The 14,502-nt window shown below is 51.0% G+C and overlaps 1 protein-coding gene across 1 annotated transcript; it reads right to left on the reverse strand.

The window, feature by feature from the left end:
* Positions 1-12,280: 12,280 nt before the first annotated feature.
* On the reverse strand, positions 12,281-13,638 carry LOC119307946 (probable membrane-associated kinase regulator 4). The gene has a single exon (XM_037584072.1). The coding sequence runs from the start codon at positions 13,626-13,628 to the stop codon at positions 12,429-12,431; it is 1,200 nt and encodes a 399-aa protein (XP_037439969.1). The 5' UTR covers positions 13,629-13,638; the 3' UTR covers positions 12,281-12,428.
* Positions 13,639-14,502: the final 864 nt, after the last annotated feature.

The raw sequence follows: 14,502 nt of genomic DNA on the forward strand, positions 1-14,502 counted from the left end.
AACAGCTCCTGGAGCATCGCGTTGAGCTCCAGAACTGTGAAGTTGAAGTTGAGGCCCAGCCGCAGCCTCATGATATCTGCCGCATTCTTGAACTCCCAAGTGGGTCTCCCCCGTTCCTGCAGGGGGGCGATGCGGTGGCGAAGAAAATCCGCGCCAACAGCGCCTACAGTGAGCCCGGCAAGCCTGAGGCGTAGAATCCGGGTGACAGCAATCTTCAGCCTGTCGTCTTCCGGGGCCACGTCACTCCAATCGCTGCCGCGTGCTACTGGGATTTGGTGCCGGGTGGTGAATGGCTGCGGGTTCTCCTCGTCAATCCAGCACCAGTCTGCTCTCCACTCCTCCCACTTGCCGCGGAATTCTCCCTCCAGATAAGTTTCCTTCTTGTCGGCCCTTGAGATCCAGGCGATTCCGCCGGATAAAGGCTCTCCTCTCTCTACTCGGGGTATAAAGAAGTGGCGAAAGAGGGCTACATTGGGATGGACTCCGACAAAGTTTTCGCAGAGATGTGCGAAAACCGCCATGGCAAAACGGCATTGGGGGTGAAGTCGAGGAGATGGAACCTGTAGGTGTTCATGATATCGCAGAAGAATTCAGAGAAAGGCGGGCAGAGCCCGCAGTAGAAGAACAAGGCGAAGAAAGGGTATCCGTTTGGGGCCTTCTTCCAAGCGGCGGCGGGAAGTACCTTCGTGCGCGGATGCACTCGTGTCTCCGTCGACCAGAAGAGGTAGTAGTTCTCCCTCAGCTCCCTCGCGGCAAGCTTGGGGGGGAAGACTGCCCGCTCCTTTCGCAGCGCCGCAAGCCACTGCGCCTCGGTCGACTTCACGTCCTTCCCCTTGTCGGCTTTTGGGGCCATGGCGGAAGTGGTGGAGGAGGTCAACGGCGTTGGTGGTGCTGGTTGCGATGGGGGCGGAGCGCTGCTCTCTTTCGGCTTTGGGAAGACGAGGGAGCGGCGGAGATTTTTGAGATTGGAGCAGCAACGGGCGAATGGACGAACTACCCCTGTTTCCCCTGCTTATAAAGAGGGAGGGGGCGGACGTTCCGCATTTCTGAATAAAGAAACCACCCACGATCTCTCCCACGACGCCGCATTCAACGCGTGCCGTTCGGGGAGGGCGCGGTGGATACGGGGAGAGATACGGCGTAACCTAGGCCGCGCGTGCCCGTGCCTTGTTTTGGGCCTGGCCCAACAGCGCTCGGCAGCGTATATGGCCCAGGCCCGGGGGCTCCTGTCGGTGTACTAGAGTAGGGGTACCCTAGTATCCCGAACTTGTGCACGGGCAGTCGTAGCATCCCGCGGCAAGGCTTGCCGGGTGACCGCCAAGGTCCTCCGTGGTTCCTTTGAAGCCATTCAAGAACAAAGTATCCAAACCAAGACACCACAAGACCCCGGCAAGAGGAGCTTGCCGGGAAGGCCAACCAAGGCAAGGCGCTTAAGGAGACAAGACCCCGGCAAGAGGAGCTTGCCGAGAAGGCCACCCAAGGCATCTCAAGGAACTTGCCGCGGCGCGCCTCGCGTCCCGGCAAGGCCCGGTGAGCGACAAGCTCCCGGACGCGACAAGACAATGACCGCGGCAAGGCGCTTGCCGCGGCAAGCCACCACTTTGTGCCCACGCTCCAGCACATCCACCAACGAATCGCTCTGGGACCCTTCCAGGCGTGCGTGGCGGGAGGCTGTGCAGCCAGCGGTGCGCAGTGGCAAGCGGCGCTGACAAGATTGCCATCGTGGTGAGCGGTGGCGTCCCTGACGGTCCCTTTTGCACTGTTTAGGCGACACAGACGGGCATTTAATGCCCTTGTCCCCTGCCGTCAGGGTTAGGTATGATACACTGTAGCAGGTAGCTGTACCTACCACAACACATTTCCATTTTTACCCTTTGTCTCCGTTGCCACCTGTCGGTGATCCCTTGAGCTTATAAAAGGAGGCCCATGTGCAACGTAGAGGGGGTTTTGGGGGGAAAAAGAGAACACTCAGGCTCAGTCTCGTTAGCCGCTGGTGTGTACTGTAGCACTCCGCGTTCCCGAGCAAGAACTCAATACAAACCACAAAGCAGGAGTAGGGTTTTACGCATCCATGCGGCCCGAACCTGGGTAAACTGCTCGTGTGCCTCGCCTCGATCTGCTCTTCGCGCGACCTCCGCCCCCGCCGAACCGAAAGGGACTCGGTCCGCCGGTCCCATAGGTGTTCGTGGATTAGTCCCTCAACAAGGATTCTGACAAATGGCTAGAGGCCATGAAATCCGAGATAGGATCCTTGTAGGAAAACCAAGTGTTAACTCTGGTGGACTTACCTGATGACCGAAAGGCCGTTTGGATCTTTAAGAAGAAGAAGGATGTTGATGGTAATGTTACCATCTATAAAGCTTGACTTGTCACAAAAGGGTTTTGGCAAGTTCAAGGGACTGACTACGATGAGACTTTCTCACCTGTAGCGATCCTAAAAGTCTAGTAGGATTATGTTAGCAATTGCTGCAATTTTCAATTATAGATCTGGCAGATGGATGTCAAAACGGCGTTCCTTAATGGTTTCCTTAAGGAAGAGTTGTATATGATGCAACCCGAAGGTTTTGTCAATCCTAAGGATGCTAATAAGGTATGAAAGCTCCAATGATCCATTTATGGACTGGTGCAAGCATCTTGAAGATGGAATATTCACTTTGATGAGGTTAACAAACCTTTTGAATTTATCCAGACTTATGGAGAAGCCTGTATTTACAAGAAAGTGAGTGGGAGCTCTGTAGAATTTCTAATATTATATGTGGATGACATATTATTGATTGGAAATTATATAGAATTTCTGGAAAGCATAAAAGGTTGTTTGAACAAGAGTTTTTCAATGGAAGACCTGGGCGAGGCTGCTTACATATTGGGAATCAAGATTGATAGAGATAGATCAAGACTCCTGATATGACTTTCATAGAGCGCATACCTTGACAAGATTTTGAAGAAGTTCAAAATGGAACAGTTGAAGAAGGGGTTCTTACCTATGTTGCAAGGTATGAAGTTGAGTAAGATTCAAAGACCAACCATCGCAGAAGAAAGAGAAGGGGTGAAAGTCATCTCCTATGCCTTAGCCATAGGCTCTATTATGTATGTTATGCTATGTACCAGACCTGATGTGTGCCTTGCCATAAGTTTGGCTGGGAGGTGACAGAGTGATCCATGAGTGGATCGCTGGACAACGGTAAAAAATATCATTAAGTATCTAAAGAGGACTAAGGAAATGTTTCTCGTTTATGGAGGTGAAGAAGAGATCGTCATAAATGGTTACGTCGATGCCAGCTTCGACACTGATCTAGATGACTCAGAGTCTCAACTGGATACATATTTATTTTGAATGGTGGAGCAGTCAGTTGGAGTAGCTCCAAGGAGAGTGTGGTAGCAACAACTACATATGACATAGAGACTTTAAAAGTACATATGGATCTAAATGTGGCAGACCCATTGACTAAACCTCTTCCACAAGTAAAACATGATCAGCACCAGAACTCGATGGATGTTAGATTCATAATTAACTACGTAAACTAGATTATTGACTCTAGTACAAGTGGGAGACTGTTGGAAATATGCCCTAGAGGCAAGACTAAAGATGTTATTATCGCATTTCCTTGTTCATGATAAATGTTTATTATCCATGCTATAATCATATTGACCGGAAGCTTAAATACATGTGTGGATACATAAACGAATACCGCGTCCCTAGTGAGCCTCTACTAGACTAGCTCATTGATTAAAGATGGTTAAGGTTTCCTAACCATAGACATGAGTTGTCATTTAATAACGGGATCACATCATTAGGAGAATGATGTAATGGACAGACCCAACCGTAAGCTTAGCATCTGATCGTGCCACTAAGTTCAATTTGCCATAACTTTCCTAATGTCAAGTATCTGTTCCTTAGACCATCATGCCGCTCCTGAATGCGGGAACAATACTTTGTGGGATATCAAACGTTAATTCATAACTGGGTGATCATAAAGGTGCTCTTCAAGTATCTCGGGAAGTATTTGTTGGGTTGCATGGATCGAGACTGGGATTTTTCGCTCCGTGTGACGGAGAGATATCTCTAGGCCCTCTCGGTAATACAACATCGTGAATATCTTGCAAGCATGTGACTAATGAGTTTAGTCACGGGAACTTGTATTATGGAACGAGTAAAGAGACTTGCCGATAATGATATTGAACTAGGTATGGAGATACCGACGATCGAATCTCGGGCAACTAACATATCACCGGACAACGGGATTAACTGAATCCTCGACATCATGGTTAACCGATAAAGATCTTCATTGAATATGTGGGAGTCAATATGGGCATCCAGGTCCTGCTATTGATTATTCACCGGAGAGGTGTCTTGGTCATGTCTTCATGTTCTCGAACCCGTATGGTCACACACTTAACATTCGGTAATGTTAGGGTAGTATTGGGATATTAATAGTGGTAAGTTAGAAGGTAGTTCAGAGTCCCGGATGGGATCTGGGACATCACGAGGATCTCCTAAATGGTCTGAAGGTAAAGATTTATATATGAAAAGGGGTTTTCAGGGTTCCGAAAAAGTTCGTGAATTTATTAGCGGTGTACCGTGAAGGTTCTAGAAGGTTCTAGAGTGAGGCCCACCTGCATGAAGGGACCCACATGAACATGGGTGGTGGGTCAAGGCCCCACACCTTGGTCCAGGCGCACCAAGATCCTCCCTAAAAGGAATATGATCATATCTAGAAGGGATAAGGTCAAGATCCCTAAAAAGGGGGGATTGCGATCTGTGGGGAAGGAAAGGAGGGATTTCCTTCCTCCCCCCTTGGCCTTTGGCCCTAGGGGCTTGGAGCTCAAGCCACCAGCGCCCCCCCCCATGCCTATATAAAGGTGGGGAGGCGCTGGGGCAGTGGCCCTTCCACCCCTTGGCGCATATCCCTCCCGTTACTCCTCCTCCGCGTAGCGCTTGGCGAAGCCCTGTCGGTTTTTCGTTGTCGTCACCACCACCATGTTTTTGCGCTGGCCTAGATCCCATCAACCTCTACCCTCCCTTGCGGCATCAAGAAGGCGGAGATGTCACCGAGCCATACGTGTGCACATCTCGGAGGTGTCGTCCGTCCGGCGCTGGATTGGATTGGATTGGGAAGGGAGTACGACTACACCAACCACGCTCTTTTGATCGTTAACACTTTCAGTCTACAAGGTATGTAGACACTCCCCTCTCATTGCTAGCATCTCCATAGAATAGATCTTTGGTGTTCTGTAGGATTTTTTCATGCAATGTTCGCCGTCAGTTTGGGTGGGCCAATGTGGTCAGAAGCGGGTGTGGGTGCTGCCCGGATGCCCGCAAAGCCCCCCCCACACACACACACATTTGTCTCTGGTTTGTGGGGTAAAGTGCGTCCGGACTGCCCTACGGACCGATATAGGCCCGTGTTGGATGGCAAAACACGTCCGAACCACGCGGTCCGGCGGACGATTGCGGTCGGTTTGAGGGTCGCCGTTGGAGATGCCCTAAAGCTTCATATGATGAAGGACTATGGCAGAATTGAGTGGGCTTACTTGCTGGCCATTGCGCAAAAATTGGGTTTTGCAAATCAATGGGTCTCAATTGTCATGGACATTCTAAGCTCGATTTCCTTCTCGGTGATGTTCAATGGAAACTCAAAAAAATTAAACCCTCAAGAGGAATCCGCCAAGGAGAACCTCTTTCACCCTATCTCTTTCTTATTGGTAGCAGGGGCTTTCATGGCTCCATAAAGCTAATAACCAGTCATCACAACTCGGTGGCATCACAATGGCTCATATGGCATCACCGTTGAATCACTTACTTTTTATAGATGATAGCCTATTGTCCTTTAAAGTAAAGTAGATAAGGTGCGGAAGAGGTATCACACTTGTTGTATATTACTGTGATGCTTTAGGTGAGATAATTAATAAAGATAAATCATTAGTTTTCTTTAGTAAAGGATGCCCTCGGAGTATCAGAGAGTAGGTGAAGGGTAGCCTCAGTTTCAATAATGACTCCAAATGCTTGGGCTCTGCCTTAGTTTTTGGTAGGCCGGGGGTGTTGGAGTCCTACGTGATTGGTGTCTGAACTCCCACAAAGCATCCCCTGGTTTGGTTCCAGTTTGCAGAAAATCAAAAGTCAACTGGTCCATGGACTGATTCGGGACGCCGTTGGATGGCTTGCAGGATCTGAACCGCTTGATACAAAAGGATGCGAGAGGTTTGAGGGTCTGTGTTGGAGATGCAAGTCTTACAAGAAATTGTGATACTAATACTATTCTCTCTTGTACTATTGAAGTTTACTCATCTGCAACAGCAACCCGCAAATCTCCTCCTACATCCGTTCGCGAACAGGGGGGACCAGTCCGCGGACATGGATGCGGGAGGTCGACATCCAACTCTAGCCGCATACATTTCAAACTCTTTTTCAACAAACCGAATGAAATTCATGCAAACACGGCCGGATTTCATACAAACATGACGGATTTCATACAAACACGGCGGATTTAACTACATTTCAAACATTTGGAACAAAAAATGACCCACCCCTAAACCTATCCTATGGCGGCGGCGCCCGGCGTCCAAGCCCGTGTCGTCCTCCTTCCGCCGTCTCCATGAGCACCGGCGATAAGATCGATGAAGTGAAGGTGTGGTCTCCGGCGAGAAATAGTAGAACATGAGAGACAGACTGGCCCACATGGGACACCAGGCCCCGCCGCCTCCCGTGGCCTACTCATCCTCGGAGGAGTCCGTGCCTTGTCTGTCGCCGGTGGACGTGAGGTCCACGAGGGGAATGGTGGCACCTTGGTTGTCGTCGCCCCACCGAACCGGCTGATGGTTCATCGACGACGCATAGGAGGCGCAGCTGGCGATGTTCTCCTCCGCGATCGCCTACAGCTGCGCCTCCACAGCTGCCGCTTCCTGGCGAGCGGCGGCTTAAGCGTGGACGGCATCATAGATGTCACGCTGCTCCGCGACGAAATTTGGGTTCACCTCAGCCATGGCTGCCACGGCCTCCTCGCTCGCGCACTCGTCGTAGATCTGGCCTTCCGCCAGCCGGTGTTGCTCCAGGAGGAACAGGTTGTACCGATGTTCCTCTTACGCCTGCTGGAACGCCGACAAAGGCGCCAGTGCAGGCTGCACCTCCACCATGGCGGCGTTGAACTGTGCATGCGCCTGCTCCATGGTGAAGCCGGCGTCCACAGGAGGTGCGGGAGCCAGGGCGGAGTCGCCGAAGCCAGTCTCCATCGTGGTGTCTTCCTCATCATCAAAGACCTCGGGTGAGCTGGCCGGCAAGCCGGCCTCGATCCGCCTGGCATGGCGGCTATGCCAAGCGGCGGCAAGGGCGGCCACCGCGTGCTTCATCTGCAGCGACAAAATATCCCACAATGCTTTCCCCCTGGCGGTCATGGCGGAATGCAGTGCAAGGGAGGAGGAGGATGTGGAGGGGCTTGTGGTGTGGTGTGAAGTTAGTCGGGTGTGACCGCCTTTATATAGCGGATTCCGATGAGGCAAGGCATCTGGAGGCATCAATGTGTGGCGTCCGAGTGGGTTTCTCGACCGACGAGCCTGCTTAATGGCGGCAGACGGACGGACAGCTACATGGAATGGGCGTGGTAGATATCCATCCCGTCCCGTCCAATCACACGTCTCCGGCATTGAACAGGCACGGACAGCGCAGACGCGTTGCGAGCGGCGCCCTCGGCTGATCAGCCACTTCAATGACGGAGGCGTCTTCAATGGTAGAGTGGCATGAATGCGGGCAGCTGGAGCGGAGGGGGGGGGGGAGCGCCCGCGTGAGGGTGGAGGGGTATTTGGTGAGCCAGGGCGGTCAGGAGCGAGCTTGGGATCAGTCCGAACTCCCCCAAATCTCTGCATGTTTGTCTCTGATTTGCGAGAGAAATGTGTCCAGACCGCCTCACACAGATCGGCATTAGATGGCTTCCGCGGATCGAACGGTTGGGAGAGACTTACGGTCCGGCTTGAAGGTGCCCTTATCTGGCCATCACCCAAGCCCATGACCCTGAATCCCGATAGGATCTAGCTCTACTGGATGTCACTGCCGTCGTCCAGCCTAGGGCGGCAGCACTGGAATAAACTTTTGTTCATCCAGGCCAGTAAAACGAGGAAGAACATACCCCATTTGCTAAATAAACAACAAATACTTTGGCTAATTCTGGGTGCCTGCCTGCTTTGTGGAAGGAATACGATCCTTAGCATAAACTAACGCGTGCTTCATGCCCTGTCAACCCCACCGTGGATTGCTTGCTCAGGAGCGTCAGTTCCGCCTTAAATTTTCTTTTCCGCGATGGCGATTTGGCGTGCGCTTCAGCTGAAGAATCGCTAGTTTTCCAGGCAATTTCTTTACGAGATCTCCGCGCTTAAAGCGACGAGCTGTTTTTTATCGCCCAGTGGGATCCTGCCGCTGATCCGATTCAGAGCAGCCCAGACGGTGACACTCTTTATCCGAAATCATTAGCAGCCTCCCTGACGTGCACAATTTCAATTGCATTTCATCGAATTTTTCTGGTGTGGTTTCACCATCATGCCATGCTTTAGGCCAAAGGGGAGGAGAGAATATAATCATATATACCTACCTGGTTGCCGTCCTGGAGAGTTTTGGTTTTCGTCAGACGGTTCACGGCTGTGTGATGTGGCGGGCTAGCTGATCTTGCTTGTTTGTTGCGGTGCAGCTTTCAGTTCATGCCTCAAAAGATTGAGAGAAAACAATGCAGCTTTCAGTAGTTCATGGCCCTAAGCGCAAGTAAAATATGGATTCTGGCCCTTGTTTTCCGCATGGCACTTGTGCTATTCAACTGCTGATGTCTTCGTTTTTAACTACTGTGTCAACATCCAACAATGGTGTTCAAGCATTAGTTCATTAGCTGAACAGGTTAAGTAGCAAGCAATTTTGGCCCAGTGGCTTTCGGTTTTTTCATTTCATTTGATTATCCTTCGAGATCTCTTGTCCTTCTATGCTGAGCGATTGTTAATCTCAAAAGGAACAAAAAAGGTTGAGCAATTGATTGTTAATCCTCCCTCTGCTCATCTTCATCTTCGACAGCCGCGCCAGTGTGGGAGTCACCTTTTTCTGCTCTCAAGGTGTTCGACAAATTGCCCTGGGGTATTTTTTTTCCTTTTCTCGTTTTTTTGTCATTTACGCGCGTAATTGGTTATTGGACTTTTGCATTGTGTAGATGAAGAGGCGGTGGGAAACGTTTTTCGACGACTTCTCATTGGAAGAGGAAGAAGATGATGATGATCTCGAGTGGTAGTGCCCATGATCATTTGAGAGGGAGATGGGAGATGGGAGGGGACTGCAACGTGAGTGTTCGGCTGCATTCGCATGAATTGAGTTGGGGAAAATGGTGGTGCCAAACTTTTCAATGTTTATTTTGTGCCGAACCCAGTGCATCCCGAGAAGCATTTTAGGCGGCAATTTTTGCGTAAGCAATGGAGAGGCATGATCCTTGGTTCCAGCCGAGAAAAAAACGCAATTGTTGGAGAAATCAGTGCAAGTGTTGTGTGAAGTGTACCGAGACTGTTCGAGTGATTGCATATGGAGTTGCGGCTCATTACATCAATGATTGAGATGGAGTTGCTTTTTTATTGCCTAATGACAAGCATTCGGTGGTGCCCTTTATGTGAAATCATTAGCAGCTTGATGTGCTCAATTCATTCTGTATTTTCGTCGAATTTTTCTGGTCTTGTTTCACCATCATGCCATGCTTTACTCCAAAGGGGAGAGAATATATCAAGCAAAAAATAGCGTGATATAGCGTTTCGAGGAATGCCTCACTAAATAAATAAGTGTACAGTGTCTCGCTAATAGCATATATTAGGGAACACATTATTTTGTCATAACACGCTATTTTTTCCATTGGAATATATACATAAGTCATACGTGGTTACCGTCTTGGAGAGTCTTGGTGTTCATCAGACAGTTGCGGTGTGGTGGGCTAGCTGAGCTGATCTAGCTTATATCTGTTGCATTGCAGCTTTCAGTCCATGACCCTAACCCTAAGCACGAGTAAAAAATTATGGAATATGGCCCCTGTTTTCTGCATTGCACTTGTGCTATTCAACTGCTAATATTTCTGTCTTAAACTACTGTGTCAACATCCACCAATGGTATTTAACCTTAGTTCATTAGCTTAGCAGGTTTAAGTAGCAAAGAATTTTGGCCCACCAGCTCTCAGTCCTCCTTTCATTTCATTATCCTTCGAGATATCTCGCCCTTCCATGTCGAGCAATTGTTAATCCGCAAAGAGAAAGGAAATGCCGAGCAATTGCTCACATGCACTACAAAGGATGAACAAATAAACAAGAGTGGCCCGTGTAGAAAGGTACTACTACTACTAATCCAATTCCAATGCGTGGAGCCTTATCGATCAGAATACCCTTGTTTACGCGCCATGTTTACGCGACTCAGACATGCATGAGACAGCCATTGATGGGAACAGAAAGCTCTGTGTGCCTCCATCCATTGTCTCCTTTGCTTTCAGTTCCATTTTGCTGCTCAAACAATGGTGTCCATGCTTGTTTCCCTGATGCTGCTTAGCTTTAAAGATGAGCATGATATTGGTATTATTATTTACTGAAAAGATGAGCTTGGTATTGGTATTGGCTACATACTTATCTTTTGAAAAGAATTAGTGTTCTTCGCAATTTCTTTACGGCATCCCCGCACTCAAAGCGACGGAGCAGGGTTGTTATTTTATCGCCGAGTGGGATCCTGCTGATCTGATTTAATGCAGCTAAGATGGTGACAAGCATATGCAGTGCTCTTTATGCGGCATCATTGGCAGCCTGATGTGGTGCGGATTTGCATTTTATTTAACTATTCTGGTCTAGTTTCAGCATCATGTGTTGCTTAAGCCAAGCTTTGAGAATATCTGCCCACCTTGCGTTGCAGTCTTGAGGAAGACTTGGTTTTTATCTGGCAGCTGTGATGTGGGCTAGCTGATCTTGTCTGTTGAATTGCAGCTTAGCACGAGTAAAATATGCCAATCCGGTCCCTGTTTTCTGCATTCCACTTGTGCTATTCAACTATACTATCTTTAAAAAGTATGTCAATATCTAACAATGGTATGAAAGCACTTAGTTCATGTTCATCAGCTGAACCGGTTTAAGTAGTAAGTAACTTTGGCCCACTACCTTACTGTTCTTATTTATCTCATTACCCTTCTACATTGAGCAATTGTTAACTTCAAAAGAAAGTTGGGCCACTAACTTCAAAATTTTCTTTCATTTCATTATCCCTCCATGCTGAGCAATACTTAAAATACTTAACAAAATTGCTGAGCAGTTAACTACATTGCCCATGTTGCCTCTCAAGGAACAGTGGAAACAAGAGTGGCCCTCACATACAAGCGTTCATGTGGAAAGGTGCTAATCCACTTCCAATGCGTGGAGCCACCGTATCAATCAGCATGCCCTTGTTTACGCGCCATGTTTCCCTGCATGCCTACCATGGCGGCTCGGACATGGACGAGACAGCCATTGATGGAAACAAAAAGCTCTGCGTGCCTCCTCCATTGTCCATGCTTGTTTCCTTGATTAGTTGATTGTGCTTAGCTTTAAACACGAGCATGATATTGGTATTTGCAACCACTAATACATATACTCATGTAGTGGGATTAAGTCGAGCAAGTTTTGTGTGTCGGCCACTGGAGCTCGGCCTCTCCTTGAAACAAGATGCTCTCCTCTAGTAGTGTATTGTTTTGCTTTCGAGCACATGCATGCATGGTGTATACTTATGTACGTAGGATCCAGATTAACTAATGGCATGAAATCAAAGTGTCAGAGAGGAATCAGGCTTCACTTGGCCCTGCCTATGATGCCCTTGTCAGGCTGCAGCTGCATGATGGTGGATTGATGGTATATTCATGTCTTGCTAGTAGGAGTAGTACAGTAGTATCTTTGATCGTACCTTCAAATGATTCTGTGAAAAGCGCGCGATCTTTGTTTTGGCCTGTCATATCTTCGTGCCACGGCGCTAAGATGAATTTACAGTCCGTAATCTCTGAAGAAATGCAGGCGGTGGGGAATGATATGGAGGTCATTTTCACACTCGTAAGACTTCCGGGGAAGGAACGACTGCTACGTGCCGACTGCAAATATATGAAATTATGCGCTTGACTTTGTGGTCTCCTCTTAGGTCTCATTCTCTTATTTTTAAGCTGCAGCATATGCTTCTTGTCTTGCACTTGCACTAACCAAATACTGTCTACTGGTTACCATACTGCAAGGCAAAATTTAAGAGTCAGAAAAAGAATCTACCCGTACTAATCAGATGTGGTTTAGTGTAGTAATTCAGAGTCAGTTGATTTGAGCAACAGCATCGTGACACCAACACAAGTTTCAGCGCCACAAAATTTCCGGAATGCATCATTTCATACACCATTGTACACATTCGACGTTCATCACGGCACCGACAGGGGCGACGATCATCCGCTGCAGATCTCGATGAGCTCGTCCAGGCCCTCGGACTCGGCGGCGACCTTGGAGGCCGCCGACGACGACAGGAACCGGAACCCGGCGTCGCTGGCGCTCTTCCGCACCGACGCCAGCTGCTGGGACTTCTTGCAGTAGGCGATGAGCCCCTGGATGGGGTTCTCGGCCTCCGAGCTCGCGCTGCTGCTCCTCCTCAGCGCCGGCGCCCCCGCCCCCGCGCCGCCGTCGGAGTCGCTCGAGCACCGGACCGACGACGAGGTGGAGGACTTGGACGAGGAGGATGTCGAGGAGCAGGACGAGGACGACGCTGGAGGCGCCGGCGCGGGGGACGTCTTGTTGGACGCCGAGTACCGGACGACGACGCTGGAGAAGGACCTCCGGTGCCCGGCGCGGCCGCCGCCGCCGCTGCTCTGCTCGGTGATGCACCTGTTGCTTCTCATGTGTCCGAACGGGTTCTTCCTCCACGCCCGGGGGTGGTGGCCATGGCCGGAGAGGTCCTTTCCGCCCAACCCGTGCTTGTCGTCGCCGCCGGCTCCCGCTTGCTTCCCGGCGAACATGGTCTTGAGGTAGGCCTTGGAGGCCTTGAGCTGGCGGCCGAGGTTGAGCTGCCGGACGAACCGGAGCCTCCGGGACCAGGGCTTCTTCTCGCCGCCGGCCGCCGATGCGTCGTCGTCGTCGTCGGCGAGAGCCATGCCGGCCGCGTACTCCCGGAAGAACTCCTCCACGTTGAGCTCCCCGCTGACGAAGCACGAGTTGGCCGGCGACACGCCGCGGGAGCGCTCGCAGGGCGTGGCGGGGGCGGTGCTGACGGCGAGGCCGCCGAGCCGCGGGCCGGCCCTGCCCCGGACGGCGCCGTCGAGGAGGAGCTCCTCGACCATCTGGACGCGCGGCGGCATGTGCAGCGGGAGCAGCTTGCCCTTGTAGAAGAGCTCGTCGGCCGGGGACGCCAGCGGCGGCTGCCCCGACCTGTCCAGCGGCGCGGAAATGTGGAAGTGGAACTCGAACTCCCTCCCCGCCGCCGGGGGGCTCAGGTCCATGTCGATGTACTCCTCCTCCATCCCATCCCCGTAGACCTCCTCCCCTCGCCTGCTCGCCATCGTTGTAGTAACCTCACTGGTGTCTTTGCCTCGCTTCGCTGCGCTGCTTCTCGACGCTCGCTGGGACGGACGGGCAGAAATGGCAGTGGCAACCATGGGCGGGGGCGCTCTTATACCCGAGCTTTGTCCCGGGGGAGGTGGGGGCTACCCAGCAAGCTAAACTACCATTGCTGTCCGCATGATCTGAGTCTTGTTTGCATCCTGCGCGTACGTCCCGCTGGTGCTTTGTTTGCTCACTGTCTGTCTCGCTCTAGCGAGCACGCACTGCTCGGACTCTGGCTTTATTCGTGTCGTGCTGCCCCCCCCTCCACGTCCATGCGTTGCGTTGCTCTTTTCCCTCGAGGGAAAATCGGCTTTGGCGGTCGGACAAGTACCGCCACTAGCGACTGATTACTCGATTAGGGCTCCTCTTTTCTTTTGCTTTCGCCTTCCGCCCGCCCCTCTCTCCGCTCCTCCACGCTTCTCTTCTTTACATGCATGGCTATCGGGCTATCTATCCTAGTCCATCTAGCCATCTTGTACCAGTCGAGGCTAAATTTCGTGTTTTGACCCTTTTCGCATAGAAATTCAGGATCTGACCCCTGTTGGAAAAAAATTCGGGATCTGATCCTTTTTCCTACCGCAAGTGGTTCTGGCGGTAGGGTTAGACAGCCTACCGCAAGTGGTTCTGGCGGTAGGGTTAGACAACCTACCGCCAGAACCTGCGGCGGTAAGATACTTATCCACGTCAACAGCATTAACGGTCTCCGTCCCATCCTACCGCCGCTGGTCCTGGCGGTAGGCTGTCCGACCCTACCGCCATGGACCCTGGCGGTAGGGTTTTAGGGCAGTTATAAGCCGTGGGACGCCCCACCCCTCCCCCTTCTCCCCCCCAACCAGCCGCCCTAAGAACAGAGGAATTCTTCCTCTCGCCCCCTCTCTCATCTCCTCCACTCCCCCCTCTGATCTTCGTCGTTTGTTCACCGTTTTT

This window comes from Triticum dicoccoides, chromosome 1A (assembly GCF_002162155.2).
Source record: "Triticum dicoccoides isolate Atlit2015 ecotype Zavitan chromosome 1A, WEW_v2.0, whole genome shotgun sequence".
NCBI lineage: Eukaryota > Viridiplantae > Streptophyta > Magnoliopsida > Poales > Poaceae > Triticum > Triticum dicoccoides.

Coding starts and splice junctions, on each gene's coding strand:
- LOC119307946 (XM_037584072.1), bottom strand. CDS start 13,628: ATGGTTGCCACTGCCATTTCTGCCCGTCCGTCCCAGCGAGCGTCGAGA.